Source organism: Xenopus laevis, chromosome 1L (assembly GCF_017654675.1).
Source record: "Xenopus laevis strain J_2021 chromosome 1L, Xenopus_laevis_v10.1, whole genome shotgun sequence".
NCBI classification, from domain to species: domain Eukaryota; kingdom Metazoa; phylum Chordata; class Amphibia; order Anura; family Pipidae; genus Xenopus; species Xenopus laevis.
The window spans coordinates 231,015,874-231,041,066 of NC_054371.1; the positions used below are offsets into that span (position 1 = coordinate 231,015,874).

Genomic DNA, 25,193 nt, shown 5'->3' on the forward strand with positions numbered 1-25,193 from the left:
TTTTTGCAGGATTCGGGTTCAGCCAAATCCTGCCCCGGACGAACCGGATCTGGGAGGGGAGGGAAATCGTGTCACTTTTTGTCACAAAACAAGGAAGTATAAAACGTTTTCCTCTTTCCGCCCCTAATTTGCATATGCCATTTCGGATTCAGTTTGGTATTCGGCCGAATCTTTCGCGAAGGATTAGCCCGAATGCAAAATAGTGAATTTGGTGCATCCCTTCTTCAAATAGAGCAATTATTATTATTATCTGGTATTTATAAAGCACCAACATATGCGGCAGTGCTGTACAATAGAAGAATTCACCAATTATACAGACACACAGATACTGATACACAAGATAAAGGGGTCCTACTCATTGGGGTTAATTAGAGACACTATACCAGCTGTATTTCCAGTAATCACCCCGATATGCCCATCGGCTCTGCCACCCCCTCTATGTGCCCAATGGCTTCTGCCTGGAGACACCCCTCATGTTTAATGGAAAGGGGACCGGGGCTCCGGCATGTTCAGGGGAGATTATGAGTGGGTCAGTCTTTATTTTCTTGGTCCTTAAAGGAAATCACAGTTTCAGGTCTTTTGCTTTCTATGTTTTCTGCTCTCTAAAAAAAGTCAGTCTCAAAGCTTCCCCTTTATTTCTCCATAAGTCTCCTTTGCTGTGTCCTTAGTTTAGAATTACTCTGCTGCAATACCGCTCATGACCAGCAGATGGTGCACAGATCTTTCATTTGTTTAATGATTCCCCCCCACAAACACTTTAAATTAACCCTGCAATTAGGTGACTTTATAATTATCGTTAGACCAACATAATCCCCAGCACAGTATTAATTATGTATTAGATGCTTTATTGTGTGATAATCACTCCCGCTGCTGCAGTTGCCTCATCCTCAGCCTTCCGTCTTTCCAGAGCCAAAAAAAAAATACTTTGGGGTGGGGGGTAAGAAATAACATTTTCCAACTTGAAGCCTTTAAGATGTTGCTGAACTACCACTCTCAGTCTAAAGGGTTCAATATATATATATATATATATTTTTTTTTTATTTCCCATACATTATATGTGGGGCCCATAGCCGTGCCCTTCTATTTGACTACATAATCTGATTCTCAGCCATGTGACAGCTGACTGAGGATGATGAGGTTTGTAGTTCAGCAAGCACCAGGAGTGAGGGAGACTCTCTATTGTAGGATGCTGGTTGCTGGGAGTCCCAGTCGTAGCTCGTTGCCTGGGGCCAGGTTTACAGGTTCATTTACCTGAGACCAATGAGACGGAGGAACCTGTCCGGCCTGTGCCCAGAGCGTGTGTTTTATTTAATGTTGTGGGTTTCCTTGGAGAGAGAGAGGGTGTGAGGCTGAATGGATCGGCTGTAGTAGAGAGAAGGCCCATTTGTGGGAGACAAGGGGTTAACATGTTCTGTAACAGCTGTGCCCCCTCTGTGCCCCCCTTCTATTTCCTCCCTGTGCTCAGGTGTAACATTATACCTGCCGCTCCAGCAAGTCCAAAGGGCAAGTTGCTTTATTGACTCAGTCCAACCCTACCCTGTCTCCTGCTGTCTCTCTGCACCTGCTCTCGCTCTCGCTCTCTGTGGGCCCTCCTGCTACTCTGGGGCCCCTGCGGATTGTCATTTTCCTCCGAAATCCTGTGCTCTGCTCCGTGTGAGGGAATCTCTATGTGTCCTGGGAGGATTATATAACTGCAGCGCTCAGGTAGGAACTGCCCTGACTCATACTCTCTGCTCTTAGAGTGTAAGCTCTGTAGCCTAGGCTGATTGTATATACACTTCTGTGCCTCAGTGATTAGTGCTTAATCCTTACATTGCTGGGGTTTAGAGTTTCTGACCGGAGGAATGTGTATGTTCTCAGTGTGTTTGCTGGGTACTCCGGGTTTTCCTAAAATACAGGCAGGTTATGCCTCTAGTGTGTGTGACTGTGACAGGTACATTCAATTGTAAGCTCACTGGGCAGGGACTGATGGGAATGTGATAGGGATCTTAGATTGTAAGCTCACTGGGGCAGGGACTGATGGGAATGTGATAGGAACCTTAGATTGTAAGCTCACTGGGGCAGGGACTGATGGGAACGTGAAAGGGACCTTAGATTGTAAACTCACTGGGGCAGGGACTGATGGGAATCTGAAAGGGACCTTAGATTGTAAGCTCATTGGGGCAGGGGCTGATGGGAATGTGATAGGGACCTTAGATTGTAAGCTCACTGGGGCAGGGATTGGTGGCAATGTGAAAGAGACCTTAGATTGTAAACTCACTGGGGCAGGAACTGATGCGAATGTGATAGGGACCTTAGATTGTAAGCTCACTGGAGCAGGGACTGATAGGAAAATCTCTGTAGAGTGCTGCAGAATATATATATATATATATATATATATCTAAAGGATAATAAAAGTCCCCAATATTGTGGCGGCTCCTGGCGCAGAGGGATCTATTAACCCCGCATTGGACTATGTCCCTGTGATTAACCATTTCAGGAAGAAGGAAAATAGAACCTTGATACAGACAGTGGGGTCAGTACAGAGAGTGTGGGAAATGGGGAACGGGTCACTAGTCGTTAGACTAATGGTTACATTTGGGCTGAATTGCTGAGATTTAGTAGTGACAGTATCTGGTGCTGCAGAAATACTCGGGGGGAGAGTGGGACAATTACACACAACATAGACCCCAGTCCTGATTCTGGTACAATGTTGGGGCCCTTTCATTGCCCCTAGTAAACAGCCAGGCCCCATTATCTCTGCAATTCCCATTGTTCAGCAATCCCAGGCATCTCTGGGCAGCAGTGCAGTAAATCCATTTATGAATTGTCCACATAAAGGGGAAGTAATCCTGCTTTGCCTAGTGGGACACTGGCTCTGATCCCAGGTGAATATGTAGATTCCCAGCCATAAAGCAAAACAGGGCTGCAATTGTTTATTAAATAGGAAACTACTTGCCCTGGATCAGCGATTTCTCCCTCCCCCCAAACAGGCGGCAATAGTGCCAATAATTGTAACTCATCTTTGTTTCCCTTTAATCACAGTCATGGCGCACATAAAGCTTAGGAACTTCTACCTGGGTGCCATATTAAATGAACTGTGCCTCGTTCAGTTCTACCTGGGTGCCGTGCCTTATATAAGATATACTGTGCCTCGTTCAGTTCTACCTGGGTGCCTTGCCTTATATAAGATATACTGTGCCTCGTTCAGTTCTATCTGGGTGCCAGGCCTTATATTAGATATACTGTGCCTCGTTTAGTTCTACCTGGGTGCCATGCTTTATATTAGATATACTGTGCCTCGTTCAGTTCTACCTGGGTGCCATGATTTACATTAGATATACTGTGCCTCGTTCAGTTCTATCTGGGTGCCGTACATTATATTAGATATACTGTGCCTCGTTCAGTTCTACCTGGGTGCCAGGCCTTATATTAGATATACTGTGCCTCATTTAGTTCTACCTGGGTGCCAGACCTTATATTAGATATACTGTGCCTCATTTAGTTCTACCTGGGTGCCAGGCCTTATATTAGATATACTGTGCCTCGTTCAGTTCTACCTGGGTGCCGGGCCTTATATTAGATATACTGTGCCTCGTTCAGTTCTACCTGGGTGCCGGGCCTTATATTAGATATACTGTGCCTCGTTCAGTTCTACCTGGGTGCCAGGCCTTATATTAGATATACTGTGCCTCGTTCAGTTCTACCTGGGTGCCAGGCCTTATATTAGATATACTGTGCCTCGTTCAGTTCTACCTGGGTGCCGGGCCTTATATTAGATATACTGTGCCTCGTTTAGTTCTACCTGGGTGCCATGCCTTATATTAGATATACTGTGCCTCGTTCAGTTCTACCTGGGTGCCAGGCCTTATATTAGATATACTGTGCCTCGTTCAGTTCTACCTGGGTGCCATGATTTATATTAGATATACTGTGCCTCGTTCAGTTCTACCTGGGTGCCAGGCCTTATATTAGATATACTGTGCCTCGTTCAGTTCTACCTGGGTGCCAGGCCTTATATTAGATATACTGTGCCTCATTTAGTTCTACCTGGGTGCCAGGCCTTATATTAGATATACTGTGCCTCGTTCAGTTCTACCTGGGTGCCGGGCCTTATATTAGATATACTGTGCCTCGTTCAGTTCTACCTGGGTGCCGTACATTATATTAGATATACTGTGCCTCGTTCAGTTCTACCTGGGTGCCGTACATTATATTAGATATACTATGCCTCGTTTAGTTCTACCTGGGTGGCATGCCTTATATTAGATGTACTGTGCCTCGTTCAGTTCTACCTGGGTGCCATGCCTTACATTAGATATACTGTGCCTCGTTCAGTTCTACCTGGGTGCCATACATTATATTAGATATACTGTGCCTCATTTAGTTCTACCTGGGTGCCATGCCTTATATTAGATGTACTGTGCCTTGTTCAGTTCTACCTGGGTGCCGTACATTATATTAGATATACTGTGCCTCATTTAGTTCTACCTGGGTGCCATGCCTTATATTAGATATACTGTGCCTCGTTCAGTTCTACCTGGGTGCCATGCCTTATATTAGATATACTGTGCCTCATTTAGTTCTACCTGGGTGCCATGCCTTATATTAGATATACTGTGCCTCGTTCAGTTCTACCTGGGTGCCATACATTATATTAGATATACTGTGCCTCATTTAGTTCTACCTGGGTGCCATGCCTTATATTAGATATACTGTGCCTCGTTCAGTTCTACCTGGGTGCCATGCCTTATATTAGATATACTGTGCCTCATTTAGTTCTACCTGGGTGCCATGCCTTATATTAGATATACTGTGCCTCGTTCAGTTCTACCTGGGTGCCATACATTATATTAGATATACTGTGCCTCATTTAGTTCTACCTGGGTGCCATGCCTTATATTAGATGTACTGTGCCTTGTTCAGTTCTACCTGGGTGCCGTACATTATATTAGATATACTGTGCCTCGTTCAGTTCTACCTGGGTGCCATGCCTTATATTAGATATACTGTGCCTCATTTAGTTCTACCTGGGTGCCGTACATTATATTAGATATACTGTGCCTCGTTCAGTTCTACCTGGGTGCCAGGCCTTATATTAGATATACTGTGCCTCGTTCAGTTCTACCTGGGTGCCATGCCTTATATTAGATATACTGTGCCTCGTTCAGTTCTACCTGGGTGCCATGCCTTATATTAGATATACTGTGCCTCGTTCAGTTCTACCTGGGTGCCATGCCTTATATTAGATATACTGTGCCTCGTTCAGTTCTACCTGGGTGCCATGATTTATATTAGATATACTGTGCCTCGTTCAGTTCTACCTGGGTGCCAGGCCTTATATTAGTTATACTGTGCCTCGTTCAGTTCTACCTGGGTGGCGTCCATTATATTAGATATACTGTGCCTCGTTCAGTTCTACCTGGGTGCCGTGCCTTATATTAGATATACTGTGCCTCGTTCAGTTCTACCTGGGTGCCATGCTTTATATTAGATATACTGTGTCTCGTTCAGTTCTACCTGGGTGCCATGCCTTATATTAGATATACTGTGCCTCGTTCAGTTCTACCTGGGTGCCGGGCCTTATATTAGATATACTGTGCCTCGTTCAGTTCTACCTGGGTGCCAGGCCTTATATTAGATATACTGTGCCTCATTTAGTTCTACCTGGGTGCCAGGCCTTATATTAGATATACTGTGCCTCGTTCAGTTCTACCTGGGTGCCGGGCCTTATATTAGATATACTGTGCCTCGTTCAGTTCTACCTGGGTGCCGTACATTATATTAGATATACTGTGCCTCGTTCAGTTCTACCTGGGTGCCGTACATTATATTAGATATACTATGCCTCGTTTAGTTCTACCTGGGTGGCATGCCTTATATTAGATGTACTGTGCCTCGTTCAGTTCTACCTGGGTGCCATGCCTTACATTAGATATACTGTGCCTCGTTCAGTTCTACCTGGGTGCCATACATTATATTAGATATACTGTGCCTCATTTAGTTCTACCTGGGTGCCATGCCTTATATTAGATATACTGTGCCTCGTTCAGTTCTACCTGGGTGCCATGCCTTATATTAGATATACTGTGCCTCATTTAGTTCTACCTGGGTGCCGTACATTATATTAGATATACTGTGCCTCGTTCAGTTCTACCTGGGTGCCATGCCTTATATTAGATATACTGTGCCTCATTTAGTTCTACCTGGGTGCCGTACATTATATTAGATATACTGTGCCTCGTTCAGTTCTACCTGGGTGCCAGGCCTTATATTAGATATACTGTGCCTCGTTCAGTTCTACCTGGGTGCCATGCCTTATATTAGATATACTGTGCCTCGTTCAGTTCTACCTGGGTGCCATGCCTTATATTAGATATACTGTGCCTCGTTCAGTTCTACCTGGGTGCCATGCCTTATATTAGATATACTGTGCCTCGTTCAGTTCTACCTGGGTGCCATGATTTATATTAGATATACTGTGCCTCGTTCAGTTCTACCTGGGTGCCAGGCCTTATATTAGTTATACTGTGCCTCGTTCAGTTCTACCTGGGTGGCGTCCATTATATTAGATATACTGTGCCTCGTTCAGTTCTACCTGGGTGCCGTGCCTTATATTAGATATACTGTGCCTCGTTCAGTTCTACCTGGGTGCCATGCTTTATATTAGATATACTGTGTCTCGTTCAGTTCTACCTGGGTGCCATGCCTTATATTAGATATACTGTGCCTCGTTCAGTTCTACCTGGGTGCCGGGCCTTATATTAGATATACTGTGCCTCGTTCAGTTCTACCTGGGTGCCGTACATTATATTAGATATACTGTGCCTCGTTCAGTTCTACCTGGGTGCCGTACATTATATTAGATATACTGTGCCTCGTTCAGTTCTACCTGGGTGCCGTACATTATATTAGATATACTGTGTCTCGTTCAGTTCTACCTGGGTGCCTTGCCTTATATTAGATATACTGTGCCTCATTTAGTTCTACCTGGGTGCCGTACATTATATTAGATATACTATGCCTCGTTTAGTTCTACCTGGGTGGCATGCCTTATATTAGATGTACTGTGCCTCGTTCAGTTCTACCTGGGTGCCATGCCTTACATTAGATATACTGTGCCTCGTTCAGTTCTACCTGGGTGCCATACATTATATTAGATATACTGTGCCTCATTTAGTTCTACCTGGGTGCCATGCCTTATATTAGATGTACTGTGCCTTGTTCAGTTCTACCTGGGTGCCGTACATTATATTAGATATACTGTGCCTCATTTAGTTCTACCTGGGTGCCATGCCTTATATTAGATATACTGTGCCTCGTTCAGTTCTACCTGGGTGCCATGCCTTATATTAGATATACTGTGCCTCATTTAGTTCTACCTGGGTGCCGTACATTATATTAGATATACTGTGCCTCGTTCAGTTCTACCTGGGTGCCATGCCTTATATTAGATATACTGTGCCTCATTTAGTTCTACCTGGGTGCCGTACATTATATTAGATATACTGTGCCTCGTTCAGTTCTACCTGGGTGCCAGGCCTTATATTAGATATACTGTGCCTCGTTCAGTTCTACCTGGGTGCCATGCCTTATATTAGATATACTGTGCCTCGTTCAGTTCTACCTGGGTGCCATGCCTTATATTAGATATACTGTGCCTCGTTCAGTTCTACCTGGGTGCCATGCCTTATATTAGATATACTGTGCCTCGTTCAGTTCTACCTGGGTGCCATGATTTATATTAGATATACTGTGCCTCGTTCAGTTCTACCTGGGTGCCAGGCCTTATATTAGTTATACTGTGCCTCGTTCAGTTCTACCTGGGTGGCGTCCATTATATTAGATATACTGTGCCTCGTTCAGTTCTACCTGGGTGCCGTGCCTTATATTAGATATACTGTGCCTCGTTCAGTTCTACCTGGGTGCCATGCTTTATATTAGATATACTGTGTCTCGTTCAGTTCTACCTGGGTGCCATGCCTTATATTAGATATACTGTGCCTCGTTCAGTTCTACCTGGGTGCCGGGCCTTATATTAGATATACTGTGCCTCGTTCAGTTCTACCTGGGTGCCGTACATTATATTAGATATACTGTGCCTCGTTCAGTTCTACCTGGGTGCCGTACATTATATTAGATATACTGTGTCTCGTTCAGTTCTACCTGGGTGCCTTGCCTTATATTAGATATACTGTGCCTCGTTTAGTTCTACCTGGGTGCCAGGCTTTATATTAGATATACTGTGCCTCGTTCAGTTCTACCTGGGTGCCAGGCCTTATATTAGATATACTGTGCCTCGTTCAGTTCTACCTGGGTGCCAGGCCTTATATTAGATATACTGTGCCTCGCAGAAACCTTGGCTGGGCGCTGGGAGACATTTCACGTGACAATTAGACAGACGGGGCCCCACAGGGATCAACAATTGGCCAATATTGTGCCTTTCACATATTTATCTGCCCACAATGAGTGGGTGTTATATCAACCTCCATGTGTGGGGTCATTTGATACATTGTGCCCCCCCCCAGCATCATTACCGTTTTTTCTGTTCTAAAACTCATTTGAATTCAGTATCATCAACCACAGTGTCCAACTATAGCTCACACCTTTGCTGCTACACTGCAATATTTATTGTGTTGCCATATCTACGTGTGGTGATTAGATTCCCTGCTCCTAATCTTCATGGCTTTCATTTCTCTTCTCCCGGCCCCATCTCACATTATAAATATATATTATATAGGTATGGGACCTGCTATCTTTCCATAATTTGAATCTTCTACTTGAAAATAAACCCTATAGGTTGGATATACCCTCACCCCACCCATACCCAATATTTGTAACTTCTTAAACCCACTACCTTATCTGACCAATAACTGATTTATCCACTACCTGATCTGCTGCCCACTGACAACCATAACACTGTGATGTCACCATAAACTGTAAGTGATGTCACCATAGACTGTAAGTGATGTCACCATAGACTGTAAGTGATGTCACCAATGACTGTAATTGATGTCACCATAGACTGTAAGTGATGTCACATAGACTGTAAGTGATGTCACCATAGACTGTAAGTGATGTCACCATAGACTGTAAGTGATGTCACCATATACTGTAAGTGATGTCACCATAGACTGTAAGTGATGTCACCATAGACTGTAAGTGATGTCACCATAGACTGTAAGTGATGTCACCATAGACTGTAAGTGATGTCACATAGACTGTAAGTGATGTCACATAGACTGTAAGTGATGTCACCATAGACTGTAAGTGATGTCACATAGACTGTAAGTGATGTCACATAGACTGTAAGTGATGTCACCATAGACTGTAAGTGATGTCACTATAGGCTGTAAGTGATGTCACATAGACTGTAAGTGATGTCACATAGACTGTAAGTGATGTCACATAGACTGTAAGTGATGTCACATAGACTGTAAGTGATGTCACATAGACTGTAAGTGATGTCAGCAAGGGCAGAAGCTGAGGCAGAAATAACAACTTGAGCTGATGTGAGAGCCATAAACCCAGTGCAGTTATAGTGACAGGTAAAGGCAAGTGCCCTTGTGCTGCATTAGTTACACATAATTTATATTCTTATTATTGAGGATGTTCCGAGGCAGCTGAGGTCTCACAATGGATCCTGTTCCTGTTTGTTAATTAAATAAAAACTCTAGTGTGACCGTATGTATGTGCCCCTCCTCACTCTCACGTCACCCCTCACCCGCTCTCCTATAAATACTCCCTGTAGGGTAACGTCTAATCTCTGCTACTCTGATACCTTATCAGTGAAATACACGAGACAAGCCATTGCCAAGTACAGGGAAAGGCACCCACAGTCCCACAAGCTGGTCTCCTCCTCTCTCTCTCTCTCTCTCTCTCTCTCTCTCTCTCTCTCTCTCTCTCTCTCTCTCTCTCTCTCTCTCTCTCTCTATATATATAGAGTCATATACTCACCCACTGCCCTGCCCCATGCCAGACTAATGAAAAGAATAGCAATATGGCAGCTCCCACTTATATAAATACACATATACTATACTATAAATTATATTATCCCAAGGTATATTTGCAAATAGCAGGAGGGAGGGATTGTGGGTAGTGGCATGAGTAGGTGGAGCAGACACATTGGCATTGCTAGGAGGTGACATCACACGGCTGCCAGTGATTGGCTCAGACCTGCCCATTATTTCAGCAACAGTCTGGGAAACCGAAACCTACCCCCCCTCCTCTATGTGTGAGAGAGAGAATTTACCCCCCCCCAGAGTACTTACCCTCCCCCCAGAGTACTTACCCTCAGTAGGACAGGGCTGTACTAGAAACATGATTTTCTGTATTTAAAGGGATATTCATGTCTGTATTTGAGATGTTTCCTCTGAACTGACCCCTGTATTTATTATTCTTTTATGCATAATAAATTGTTATACTGTCTCTTTAATCACCATGTATTATATTGAGAGGATCACTATAGTAGGATACAGGGAGTTGTAGGAAAGGCCAGTGCTGGGGTTACACATGGGACAGGCAGTAAATTCCATGTTATTGAAGGTTCTGGGTACAAAGGCACAATCGTCAGATAAGGAGTCTCTCCAGATAAAGGAGCCGCGTAGGGTCACTAATCTGAAACTGCACATAGTACATAAAGGTCACTGGTTCCTCGAATCCAATGGGCGATATTGATCTGTATGGAATAATATTACATTTAACTGAGTCACAGGACATTGCCCTCCAGGACTGACCACGAGAACTTACCCAGAATGCTCGGGACCTGGGATCTTTCCGTAATTTGGATCTCCATACATTAAGGGGCCCATTCACCAAGCTCGAGTGAAGGATTCGAAGTAAAAAAAAACTTCGAATTTCGAAGTTTTTTTTTGGCTACTTCGACCATCGAATGGGCTACTTCGACCTTCGACTACGATTTCTAATCGAATTTTTGGTCGAAGGATAATCCTTCGATCGTTGGATTAAAATCCTTCAAATCGTTCGATTCCTTTGATCGTTCGATCGAACTTTTTGCGCAAAATCCTACGACTTCGATACTCGAAGTCGAAGGATTTTTATTCCCAGTCGAATATCGAGGGTTAATTAACCCTTGATGAATTTGCCCCTAAGTCTGCTAAACAATTATTTAAACATTAAATAAACCTTAGAAGATTGTTTTGCCTCCAATAATGATGAGTGATATCTTAGTTGAGATGAAGTACGTTGTATTGTTTTATAAATACAGAGAACAGGGAAATCTGTTGTCAAATGTTGAGTCATTTCAGTAATTCAGAGCTTTCTGGAAAACGGGTTTCGGGATCAATATATTCCCCATGAAAGTTCAGCCACTAGGGGTCACTGTTTCACTGGAGTCTACAGAGACTTCAATCAGGGGTCAGACTCTCTATTTTAGGGGAGCCACATTAAAGCGGTAGTTCACCTCTAAGTTAACCTTTAGTATGTTATAGAATGGCTAATACTAAGCAGATTTCAATTGGCCTTTATTATTTCTTTTTTATAGTTTCTGAATTATTTGCCTTCCCCTTCTGACTCTTTCCAACTTTCAAATGGGGGTCACTGACCCCCTTCTAAAAACAAATGCTCTGTAAGGCTACAAATTGTTATTGTTACTTTTTATTACTCCTCTTTCTATTTAGGCCTCTCCTATTCATATTCCAGTCTCTTATTCCAATCAATGCATGGTTGCTAGGGGAATTTGGACCCTAGCAACCAGAAGGGTGAAATTACAAACTGGAGAGCTGCTGAAAAAAATTCTAAATAAGTCAAAAACCACAAATAATAACAAACAATTGCAAATTGTCTCAGAATATCCCTCTCTACGTGGTACTAAAAGTTAGTTCAAAGGTGAACCACCCCTTTAAGTTGCAGAATCACCTGTGACCCAAATTTTGGTTTCAAATCAAATTCCAAATTTGACTTCACTTGGCGGCCCTCCTGCCAGAAGCTGCCAGAGTGTATAGTGCCCACTCCAAATACCCACAGCAAATACCCAGCATGTTGTAGGAGGGCTAAGGGGGGAATACGTATTCACTGTGCCGGTTTTCGAGCTCTACTTTGGGAAAGAAAAGGAATCAGGTGAGGATAGAAAAGGTGGAACAAGGGGGTATTCATGACAATGTATGTTGGGATTGTTATGTTCAAACAATTAGCTATGACTGACAGTGCCCCACCTTATAGTCAAATCTAATTCTACATACTTCTACATACTTCTGTCTCTTCCCCCCTGTGTGTATTTGATGTTATTGGAGGAAGAGACTGTAGGTGGGTTAGTTGAGACATAAGAGAGACTGTTGCTGATCTCACACGTGAGTCTCTTATTAGACATAACTTGAAGACAAGTAGAAGAGAGAGGAGTCTCATTGGGGGGGGGGGGAGACAAGTAGAGACAAGACAGTCGGGTCAGTTACTGAAGAGAAAGAAATTATTTGGCCTTAGGTGAGACCCAACCCACAACTCTCAGCCAATCAGCTGCTTCTTCTGTATTTAGTGGAACCGGCGGGTCAGACTGATGCACAAAATACCCCAAAGTTACACCCCCCCCCCCATAATGTCTCATTAGATCCAAATCTCCCGACACCCCCGGGCGTCACTTTCTGATCATTTGTAACCGGAGCCTGAATTGTACATCCCCCCCCCTAATATGTGCCCCCCTCCCACATCTTCCCCTAATTACACTTATAGGGGGGGGGGGGGGTAATGGGGAGAGAGGAGGGGGGGCAGTCGGTAAAAGACGTTGGGGTGCGGGGGGGGGGAGGAATAAAATCAGAGGTGGGAGGGGGGGTCAGACAGGGGAGTCGGGGGATTATAAGGGGGGGGGAGGGGCGGGGGGAGAAGTTGAGATTCAGGAGAAGAAAAAGTTCAGTAACTTCCTGACTGAGAAACAGCGGCCGCTGCAGCGACACATTGAGACTGAGACTCATTACTCTCAGATTTATACTGAATATTTACACTGGGACTGTCACACTGAATATTCCTCCCCCCCCTGAGACTGTGAATGAGCAGCAACTCCCGGGACCCTCACGTGACAACTCCCGGGACCCAGAGGATCGGACGATGTCGGACACATGAGTCGATATCGGGAGCGACTGACTGAGGACATTTAACTCTCTCTTCCCGGGACTGGAGATCTGAGTGAGTCATGGGGGGTCCCTGGGGGTTTGGCCTCAAGTCTCAGCAAATAACTGATCCCCCCAAACTCACCCCCTCCCTCCCCCACCCTTCTCTCTTATTGTCCCCCCCAAAATCTGATCTGTGACTTTAACATAAAGGGCAAGTAATAGAGTTTTGTCTGTTTTGTACAATAATCTGCAGCTGGGACTGACTCTTTATACTGTGAATATATAAATATATATGTGAGTGTGACTGTATAGACTGGATTTATTTATATATATGTCTCTCTGTGTATTTATATCTCATATATAACCTACTGTCTGTGTAACAGGGGGAGGGGGGCAGATATAGGGTTAAACTGACACCACATCCCTGAGACCAGGTGCAGCATTTGTGTCACTGACTTTCTACTTATTATTCTTTCTCCTCATCATTTTCTGCCCAAGACTCACATTCTTTCTCTCTGATGCTGAACTACAACTCACACGACTGCTGCTGCTGCTGCTCTATTTCTACTGTACCGAGTATGGAAAGTAATAGAACAATACAGATAATATATAGATAATAATATAGGGGTCTTTTGTATAAAACATATTATGACACTTCAAAAGGAATCGTGGCACATTTGTCTTAGGGCTAAATACATAGAATTTTCAAGTCTTGCAGCTTCTCTTTCTATGTTGGCTGTGATGATCCAAGTTTGGCCACTAGAGGGAGTCACATTATTGTAGGAATAACAATATCTCAAATAAAGGGAAACACCCTGATGTCAAACTTTCACCTGGGCATAAAAAAAGAGACATTTCCCAAAATAATAACTGTAATAATAATAATAATAACTGTCAGTGTATGTGAAGCAGTTTATATTGACTCACAGCAGCTGATATAGACACAGTAATAATGTATTCAGCCCATATCTCATTATTCCTTTACATTGACTCATACAAATGCCCCTTTACTTACAGGTCTATGTGACAAACAATAGTCATTAATGTTTATGTCACTTCATATATAACATTATATTCAGAGCCGCAGATACGCAGGGTTATACAGTTCTACAATAACATTCCTTGCTGCTCACTTGGGTTCTGCCTCCTCCTAATGTCAATAGAGCTGGTGGGACAATACTAATTAGGGTCTGTCCCAGGGGGGCTACTGTGCCCCAAACAATGAATGAAAGAGAAGCCCCGGGGGCAGTTTAATTACTTCCTAAGAAAGACTGAGCCGGAGATTAGACTGGACTGTCATTACCTTCTTCAGTCAGTCTGTCTGATGGTGTCCGTCTGTCCTCACTGCACCTCTGCTCAGGAATTCAACCGGCGCTGTCAAAGCTTTAAAGTCCAAGTAAAAAAGCAGAATTTTTCAATAATTTAGGGTTAACTGTAAATATTTTGTGCAGCCGCAAACAGGACAGAATTATATACAAGTTGGGATGCACCAAATCCACTATTTTGGATACGGCCGAACCCCTATATCCTTCGCAAAAGATTCAGCCGAATACCGAACCGAATCCTAATTTACGTATGCAAATTAGGGGTGGGAAGGGGAAAACATTTTTTACTGCCTGGTTTTGATTTCCCTCCCTGACCCTAATTTGCATATGCAAATTAGGATTCGGTTCGGCCAGGCAGAAGGATTCGGCCAAATCCAAATCCTGCTGAAAAAGGCAGAATCCCAAACCAAATCCTGGATTCAGTGCACCCCCAATATACAAGGTACCTGCAGCCTGATATGAACCCACCAGTGTGACGGGGCCCCATGAGTGCAGCTGCTGATTAGGGCCACTTGGTTTTAGATTGTTCCTTTAATGCTGGAGATCATCCATGAAAGAGACCCTCAAAAAATGAGGGACTCAAGAGAAATGGGCCCTCAAGGGACTACTCTACTAAGGGCCCGTGAGACTGTATCTGTCTCAGCCTGTAATTCATTCCTGAGTTTATCATGTGAGAGGCCCCAGGCAGTTACGGCACTGACAGTTAGGGCAGGCGTCAGGCCAAAAACAGCATCTTATAATATGTAGTGATAATATAAATGGAGGTGTGATATTTATTTTACTGACAAGAGAGTCCCATTGTCTGATTCACAGTCTGATCCTTATTCAGCACCAGTATCATCCATAGCAACTCCTGTGTCTGCTTTAAATTAGTGGATTCAGATCCAACACATAATGGGTTACTCTATTACTAAAGATAAAGAGCCCCGAACCTGCCCCAAGTAAAGCTCCCCATAGACGCGACGATTCTTCTTGCCGAACGACCGATTTTAGTGAAGTCCGACCAATCCTAGAAATTATCGTGCGGTTAGTGGGATTTGAACGATCGTACATGTTACGATTTTTCGGCCGACATCTGTCGGGAAATTGATCGGCCAGGTCAAAAAATCTTTGTGGGTCCCAGTGCAATGTATCTATGTCTGCAGGGCCAAGCAGCTCCCCTTTGTTTTCCTGCCAAATTGGTCTTTTTAGTTGATGGTAAATTCGTACGATCGTTCTGAGAAGATCGTAGTCTCACAATCAGGATCTGACCTTTTAAAAATCTCAACATCTATGGCCAACTTTAAACGCTCAGGTGTCTGTCTGTCTAGAGTGAGAAGAATTCTGGGACAGGCAGAGACAAAACCAACCTGTAGCCTCTCTGAGTATAATATGTTGTGATGTTTTTGATCATTTTGTAGCCAATGAGAACATTACAGCACTGACAGGACCAGACAGGACTATATTACAGGCTCTGGGGGCTTGGAGGAGTGGAGTTCAACCTGAAGTTGAGAATTGGGCAGATTAGACATTTGCTCTGCAAGACACACAGGTTGAAGCATACTGAGCATGCTCAAGCCCAAGCCCTGGAGGTTTAAGCTGAAAACAGTTAGTCTGATACAGAAGCCCATGAGTACACAATAGAAGGAAAGAAATGTGCTGTTTCTTTTGACAGAGGACTCAGAGCAGCATTACTTTGAGGGGTTACTGGTTTATTTATATTAGGGATGCACCGAATCCAGGATTCAGTTCGGGATTCGGCCAGGATTCGGGCTTTTTCATCAGAATTCAGCCGAATCCTTATGCCCTGCCGAACTGAGTCCAAATCCTAATTTGTATATGCAAATTAGGGGCGGGAGGGAAATCACATGACTTTTAGTCGCAAAACAAGGATGTAAAAATGTTTTCCCCTTACCACCCCTAATTTGCATATATAGACCTTTCTGATAAATCTTACTTAGTTTTAGCCTTTCCTTCTCAATGAGACTTGACTTGAACAAGTTTGATGGTTACCGGGTTACACCGACCTGTGTCCAATCAGAGTCCAAGAGCCTTGCGACAAAACGAAACATTTCAGCCACATTTCCTTATGGTGATGTCACAGGGGTCCCCCAGAAGTTTTGTTCCAATGTGACCAATTGCAGTCCTGCTAAATACACGGGGGACATTAATGGGCGGCAATGAGAATAAAAGGGGGTATTTGCTGCTTCACCTACAGGAATACAACTGTCAGGGTTGTGTATTAACCTCCTGTGCAAATAGATTAGTAGGACAAAGTTGGGGTTCAGCGCTGCCCCCCTGCTCTAGATATTAGTCTCATAGCAATAGAATTGGATGAAGTAATTCACAGCTGTTTATAAACAGAAAGAGACGTCTTTTACCCCCCCCCACTATACTCACGGGTTCTACCCTCCCTTTCTAAAGGGAAACAACAGCGGCCAAACACAATTACATTTTGGGGTATCATATACTGTAGTTTGGGAATTCCTGGGAAATGAGGAGTTAATGAATTTGTTTCTTTTTATACCCAAATCCCACTGAGCATGCGAAATGGTCTAACGTTACTAACGTCTCTCCCATAGCAACCGTTGCTCCATCTCCCAGCAGCCTCTACAGAACATTCTCCCTGCGTTATTATCGTCTGTAAGATTCCCTGCCATAAAGCAAGACAGGAGTGATGTTTTATAGGCAGAAAGCAAGTAGAGATCCACTGTAACCCATTCAGAGATGAAGGGAAGCCATTGTCCCAGGATACTATACCCAATATCACACAGAGGTAGTCGGATTATTCTGATGAGTGTTACATGAAGTTCCCCTTTAATCTGTAGCGACCCAGTAAATCAGTCCCTTATCTTGGCCCTGGTGCCGGGGAGGTGGGGGTTGGGCTTGTGCCTTGGGGCAGATGGAGGTGCCAAGATTCCCTCCCAGTAGCCAGATGTTTTCCAGTAAGAACAGGAAATCTAAACACAAATACAAGTTATTTATAAAGAGCTGGGAAGGCAAATACTGATCCGCTGCTCCAGTCTCTCTCTTTCTATAGACTCGGGGCTCCAGTAGGGCTGAGAGGGACCCCGGGGGGACAAAACAGATAAAAGTACAACATATTATATAGCGGAAGAACTGTTACATATGTGTCATATATACAGCTGGGATCAGTCCCAAGCAATGCAGCCTGGGAGTTGTAGTTCAGCAATGCAACTGCACATCCCTCTCCATTCCCCTCCTGAGTTAGTGATAGAAATAAATCACTTTTCCTGCCAAACAGTCACTAACAGGAAACAACAGAAGCTTTTCCGCTAAACACTGAGTCTATAAGGAAGGGGGTGTCACGTTAAGGTTTCCAGCAGATCACAGAGGGTGCTGGGAGTTGCACTTGCCACCGGCGAGTGAGGTGAGTGAATTTCACATTCCTGCTCCAAACTGGCACTTTGGGGTCCTATTGAGTCACTTTGTGGCCCCTCTGATTCACTGCAGGGTAGATGGGAAGTAGCAGCTATGCACTTGGTCTTACATTTTCTTCATCAGGGAATTTGGGTTGTGGTTGTTGGGCGTCTGTGTCCCCAGAAACTGCTTTGATTGTGTCTGTCACTGATTATTTCTCTGACCCCCCAAGTGTTTCATTTATACCTCTGACTGGTTGCTAGGGACTACGATACCCTAACAACGTGGCTGCTGCATTAGGAAAAGTGAAATTAAATACAACAGCAGTGAATTCTTTGTGCAAATAAAAAGAGTGCAACTCACCCCCTGATACAAGAAGGGACTCGGGGTGAGAAAAATCTTCTCAGGGGGAACTGAGCACTTTAATAAGCAGCGCCTGTCTGTGTTGGACCTGGGGATGGGGATTGACTGGGGCATCTCAGGAGCTTTGCCAAGGCAATTTGGGTTCAGGGGGTTGCAAGATTTTTTTTGGGGGGTGACTGAAGAGATTTGGGGCTGGGAGTGAGGAGGAGGAGGATGAAGACTGAAGGGAATATCATTTGGGCCCTTAGCTGGGAATGGGCGAGGGACATTATGGGAATTGTCTGGAGAAAGGAAAGTTCCACTTAGCAATGAGCAGAGAGGGGGCTTAGTACAATGGGCAGTCCCAGGTCAGGCTGCGGCCACTGGAAGCCAACGCCTGTTTGTTTAAGGCACTGGGTGCCAGGAGAGGGGGTGCCGGTGCCACTGCTCTGGGGAGTAGAATGGCAGCAACACGAGAAGGGAGAGATAAAGAGTCTGTACAAGGGGCATCTAAGTGACTGACACTGAGGCTCCGACCTCAAACTGCTGCAACTGAGCCAGACTGGTGAAACTACATCTCCCAGCATGCTCCGCTGGTCACTGCTAGGAGCTGAATTCACACCAGCTGTGTTCTTGATCTCACAGGTTTGTTCAGTCCTCAAATGAATTGGGTGTTACAGGGAGAGCTGGGAAGTTGTGGAATTCTCTCCATAAATCATTTGTACTGACAGATACATTAGATAGGTACAAGGAAGGGTCGGATGCTTTATTCACCAGTAGCTCCTCCCAGCAGACAGGAGGGAGCCAATGAGATTAGAGGAGGGAAAGGGGTGTTACAGGGAGAGCTGGGAAGTGAATCAGTGGTACAGGCTGATACATTAGATAGGTACAAGGAAGGGTCGGATGCTTTATTCACCAGTAGCTCCTCCCAGCAGACAGGAGGGAGCCAATGAGATTAGAGGAGGGAAAGGGGTGTTACAGGGAGAGCAGGAAGTGAATCAGTGGTACAGGCTGATACATTAGATAGGTACAAGGAAGGGTCGGATGCTTTATTCACCAGTAGCTCCTCCCAGCAGACAGGAGGGAGCCAATGAGATTAGAGGAGGGAAAGGGGTGTTACAGGGAGAGCTGGGAAGTGAATCAGGGGTACAGGCTGATACATTAGATAGGTACAAGGAAGGGTCGGATGCTTTATTCACCAGTAGCTCCTCCCAGCAGACAGGAGGGAGCCAATGAGATTAGAGGAGGGAAAGGGGTGTTACAGGGAGAGCTGGGAAGTGAATCAGGGGTACAGGCTGATACATTAGATAGGTATAAGGAAGGGTGGGATGCCTTTTTAGCAACTGGAAGGAAGAATTCCTGGAGCACTTGGGCTCATGATTAACTGTGTCATTACTGAGTTACCTGATGTCTCTAGATCAGTCTGATATAACTGACATGGCCAGTGCCCCCCCTCTCCTTACCTCTCATGAATAATTATTTGGGAATGTGCCCCATCAATAAGCCTTTGTGTTCCTGATATTCCCCTGCCCTCAGGCAATGGTGGGACCCATCACTGATACCTCGGAGGGGACGTGATGAAACACGACAGAAACTCTGCACCTGGATTTATATTAGGATGTGGGTGGGTAACCTGCAGAAAGTAGCTGGGAGTTGTAGTTTAGCAGAGTGAACAAGGGACCAGTTTTGTCATTCCCTAAAGTGTTAATCTGGTGTCTCCCAATAATTTCCTTTATTTCTGCTCCGTCACTGGCACAGCAACATGTATGGCATCTCTTCCACTTCTTAAAGACACAGTCACCAGTTCTACCACCAGCCCTTTCCGTTATAGTGTATTATTATTATTATTATTATTAATAACATGTATTTATAGGGAGATAACACTGGAGGTGAAGTGATACCTGTGTAACATCTGTAGCAATGATCAGTATGTTACTGTATAAAGGGAAATAAAATGTTAATAAATTACTTGAAACCAGGATACTTGTATTTTAATGCGGAATCTTTAACCTTCCTGATTACAGAGAGTTGATCATTTATTTGCTCCGGGGAGATTTTTTTTGCTGGAAACCTTTGAACTGGATCATGAAGTTCCCCGAGCGATAATCCCACTCACACTGACCCAGAGCGACATTCGCTCCCAGACACGGGCCCTGGGGCCCCTCTAGTTACTCTTATTATTAGTAAGTAATCAGCGGCTGCTGCTGAATGACTGATGGAGGATGCTGGGAGTAGTAGCTGGGAGTAGTAGCTGGGAGTGGCACATTCCAACAGATTTAGTCGTTTAGTCATTATAGAGGCCTGTCTTTTTGTAACCTCAGCTACTGCCTATATTGTTATGCCTTTATTATGCTGACTGCAGGAGGCTGAATTCTGATTGGTTGCTATGGGTTACTGCCCTAGTGGTGATTTGCTGGGCACTGCACCGTAACCATATTCCTTCTCTCCAATTGGATGAACAACATAAATATAGAAATTATTTTTATATATTGAGTTATTTATTTAATAGTAATTATACAGATGCAACAATACAGATTTAATATAAATATAAATGAGTAAATTTCATGCAGTTTGTCCCAGGAAGGTGTTGGAACTTCTAACACAGTGTAACTCTGTTCTTCCTACAGGTTTCCCATGGGATTGTAGCTGATCAGTGCCGGGAATGCCTCTGTTTGGATTAAACTGTGGAAAGAAGAAGCAGCCGGGTATGTGACCCATTTACTCTATAGTCTCCCTAAACACTTCAATAGATCAACCGATCCTTGTAGTAATATTCTAATTCATTATCCCTTATAATACATGAGTGATACTCAGAGTTCCCTGTATAACTCAGCCTGCAGCCTTGTGTCTTTATATGGTCACAGAACAACCCCTCGGTGACTTCTAATATCCTTATCATTTACAGTAGGGGGTATATTATCCCTTATAATACACGAGTGATACTCAGAGTTCCCTGTATAACTCAGCCTGCAGCCTTGTGCCTTTATATGGTCACAGAACAACCCCTCAGTGACTTCTAATATCCTTATCATTTACAGTAGGGGGTACATTATCCCTTATAATACATGAGTGATACTCAGAGTTCCCTGTATAACTCAGCCTGCAGTCTTGTGCCTTTATATGGTCACAGAACAACCCCTCAGTGACTTCTAATATCCTTATCATTTACAGTAGGGGGTACATTATCCCTTATAATACATGAGTGATACTCAGAGTTCCCTGTATAACTCAGCCTGCAGTCTTGTGCCTTTATATGGTCACAGAACAACCCCTCAGTGACTTCTAATATCCTTATCATTTACAGTAGGGGGTACATTATCCCTTATAATACATGAGTGATACTCAGAGTTCCCTGTATAACTCAGCCTGCAGCCTTGTGCCTTTATATGGTCACAGACCCCTCAGTGACTTCTAATATCCTTATCATTTACAGTAGGGGGTATATTATCCCTTATAATACATGAGTGATACTCAGAGTTCCCGGTATAACTCAGCCTGCAGCCTTGTGCCTTTATATGGTCACAGAACAACCCCTCAGTGACTTCTAATATCCTTATCATTTACAGTAGGGGGTACATTATCCCTTATAATACACGAGTGATACTCAGAGTTCCCTGTATAACTCAGCCTGCAGCCTTGTGCCTTTATATGGTCACAGAACAACCCCTCAGTGACTTCTAATATCCTTATCATTTACAGTAGGGGGTACATTAGCCCTTATAATACATTAGTGATACTCAGAGTTCCCTGTATAACTCAGCCTGCAGCCTTGTGTCTTTATATGGTCACAGAACAGCCCCTCAGTGACTTCTAATATCCTTATCATTTACAGTAGGGGGTACATTATCCCTTATAATACATGAGTGATACTCAGAGTTCCCTGTATAACTCAGCCTGCAGCCTTGTGCCTTTATATGGTCACAGAACAACCCCTCAGTGACTTCTAATATCCTTATCATTTACAGTAGAGGGTACATTATCCCTTATAATACATGAGTGATACTCAGAGTTCCTGTATAACTCAGCCTGCAGCCTTGTGCCTTTATATGGTCGCAGAACAACCCCTCAGTGACTTCTAATATCCTTATCATTTACAGTAGGGGGTACATTATCCCTTATAATACATGAGTGATACTCTAGTTCCCTGTATAACTCAGCCTGCAGCCTTGTGCCTTTATATGGTCACAGAACAACCCCTCAGTGACTTCTAATATCCTTATCATTTACAGTAGGGGGTACATTATCCCTTATAATACATGAGTGATACTCAGAGTTCCCTGTATAACTCAGCCTGCAGCCTTGTGCCTTTATATGGTCACAGAACAACCCCTCAATGACTTCTAATATCCTTATCATTTACAGTAGGGGGTACATTATCCAATTAGTAATAAAAATACATCAAATTATACACCCTCCAATTTCTCTGTGTGGAGCATTGGGTTGTGTTTGCTCTCTCCTGTTACTGGAAGGAATCTCCCCCCCTGAACAAACACAGCAACATTGTGTCAGGTCACACCAAAGTGCTGCCTGAATACTGCACATCTGCTTGTGTGTCTGTGTGTGAGTGTGTAAATGTGCGTGTGTGTTAGTGTGTGGATTTGTTACTGTGTGTTTAAGTGAGTGTGTGTGTTTGTGTAAGTGTGTAAGACTGCAAGTGTGTAAGTGAATGTGTGAGTGTGTAAGTGTGTGTGTAAGTGAGTGTGTTAGTGTGTGAGTGTGTTAGTGTATGTGTGTAAGTGTGCGAGTGTGTAAGTGTGTGTATGTGTAAGTGTGTGTTTAAGTGTTTAAGAGTTTGAGTGTGTCTGTGTGTAAGTGTGCGAGTATGTAAGTATGTGAGTGTGTAAGTGTGTGTGTGAGTTTGTAAGTGTGTAAGAGTGTGAGTGTGTAAGTATGAGAGTGTGTAAGTGTGTGAGTGAATGTGTTAGTGTGTGTGTAAGTGATTGTGTTAGTGTGTGTGTGAGTATGTTAGTGTGTGAGTGTGTTAGTGTATGTGTTAGTTTGTAAGTGTGTGAGTGTGTAAGTGTGTGTTTAAGTGTTTAAGAGTGTGAATGTGTCTATGTGTGAGTGTGTCTGTGTGTGTAAGTGTGAGTGTGTCTGGGTGTAAGTATGTGAGTGTGTGAGTGTTAGTGTGTGAGTGTGTTTTAGTGTGTAAGTGTGTGTGTGTAAAAGTGTGAGTGTATAAGTGTGAGTGTGTGTTTAAGAGTGTGAGTGTGTTTGTGTGAGTGTTTCTCTGTGTGTGTAAGTGTCTCTGTGTGTAAGTGTGCGAGTGTGTAAGTATGTGAGTGTTTAAGTGTTTGTGTAAGTGTGCGAGTATGTAAGTGTGTGAGTGAGTGATTGTGTAAGTGTGTGTGTGTGTAAGTGAGTGAGTGTGTAAGTGAGTGTGTAAGTGAGTGTGTAAGTGAGTGTGTAAGTGAGTGAGTGTGTAAGTGAGTGTGTAAGTGAGTGTGTAAGTGAGTGAGGAGACACTGGGGAGTCGCTTGCTTTACACAGATGGATATTTATTTACATTGCTGGGGTGGGGTTAGTGGAGGGAGTTGATTTAAGTCTGTAGATCAGTTAAATATTTACTCTGGGGCAAATCCCAAATCTCCCTATAAGGATAAATCCTTGTGTCTCCTACTGACTTTCTTCCTTCCCAAATCCTCACATGTCCCCCCCCCCCCCCGCAGGCAAATTCCCAAATCAGCCCCAACTCTCATCATATTCCTTTATAGGTGGTGGGACCCTGTAGGTAGGACTGACTTTGTTGCTTCTCAGTCACATGTTTATTAAGTTAATGTCACACAAGAAATAGATGTTAAATATAACAAAGTACATTTTCTCATAAATCAATAACTAAGTCATATTTCCCAAAGAACAGAATGTTATCAATTCATGGATGTAGATCCTCATGGGACAACAAAAGTAGATCCCCCATTAGTAAAGTGTCAGCTCTTGTGATATAACTGGGGGGCTCAGGGAGAATAAAACATGTTGCTCTATAATAAATAAATAGTCCCAGTAATTAATGTGTTAATGAGTCACTAATAAGTTCATTGGGGGCAGTGAATTTGCCCTGAGTTTAACCCTCACCCACCTGCCCCTGTCACACAGGCTCCGCCTCCAGACAAGTCACAGCAGATTTACAGCATTTCCAGTAATTACACAACATTCACTTACACCATTTACGTAACTCGCTCGACACTCGGGGCCCCCCTTTGGGTGACAATCTAATTGGCCCCAGAGCAGTAGTTGCCCCTCCCCCCTCTGATGAATTGTATAACCTCCCAGTGCCTGGGGAATCTGCACAAATAAGGGGCCCATATATGTAAATATATAAGTATATAGTGATGATTTCTGGGGGTTGTGTTCCCCAATGAACCTAAAGAAGGGGCCCCACCTCTTATAACCCCTCCAGCTTTATAGTTCTGCCCAAGGGTCAGTAGCTCAGGTTCTTAGTGTTACTGTATTGTGTCTTTTTTGTTTTATAATTGTGTGTGTGTCTGTGTTTGTGTGTGTGTGTCTGGGGGTTCTAGTTCTGCTACACCCTGCAGTAGGTCATTAATAGAATGATGGAGCAAAGTGCAGACAAGTATCACCGCCCAGTCTCTAGTTGTGGAGCATCTGGGCTGCTGGAATGTGAAGTGTCTGGATTGGGAAATGTTAAACAGGGGCTTGGTGTCGGGTGATGTTAAAGGGGAACTGCACCCAATTACTCAACTAAAAAAACTGAATTCTTTTCAACTTTCCAAAGTTTATATCTAAAACACATGCAGTGACGTATTATTTGTACATGTAATCACCAGCAGTATTTGCCTGCCCGTTTCTATTTGTTGCACTGCTGGTTCTGGCTGCTGAAGCAATGTCGCCGGTTGATTAACAGGCCTGTGAGGAAGACATGCAAGACATCGAGGCAACAGAGAACAGAAATAATATTCATAAAAAAAAATAAATGTAAAAACGAAGGCCAACTGCAAAGCTGCTTAAACTAAAACTTTAGGATTATTTTTAACTTGCCCTTTAAACAGCACAGACCCCCTCATAGGAAATCAGGAATTTAGCATTGGCCCCACTGGTGTTGTGTGTTATTTATGGGGCCCTTTCCAACACTGAATGTAGCGCTGGGGCCCAGTTTAAATATTTACAC

The 25,193-nt window shown here is 43.8% G+C and overlaps 1 protein-coding gene across 5 annotated transcripts in view; it reads left to right on the forward strand.

The window, feature by feature from the left end:
- Positions 1 to 1,461: 1,461 nt before the first annotated feature.
- The window catches only part of LOC108718970 (phospholipid-transporting ATPase ID), a 45,851-nt gene continuing 22,119 nt past the window's right edge, over positions 1,462 to 25,193 (forward strand). The window contains exons 1-3 of one of the 5 annotated variants that reach the window (XM_018267530.2): positions 1,462 to 1,704; positions 20,092 to 20,250; positions 20,695 to 20,772. In XM_018267530.2, the coding sequence (XP_018123019.1) occupies positions 20,730 to 20,772 (43 nt within the window). In that variant the 5' untranslated portion in view covers positions 1,462 to 1,704; positions 20,092 to 20,250; positions 20,695 to 20,729. Of the gene's footprint in view, positions 1,705 to 12,843; positions 13,114 to 17,716; positions 17,736 to 20,091; positions 20,251 to 20,694; positions 20,773 to 25,193 lie in introns of those variants that run through there. The other 4 variants (XM_018267524.2, XM_018267546.2, XM_018267538.2 and 1 more) reach the window with 4 other exon arrangements.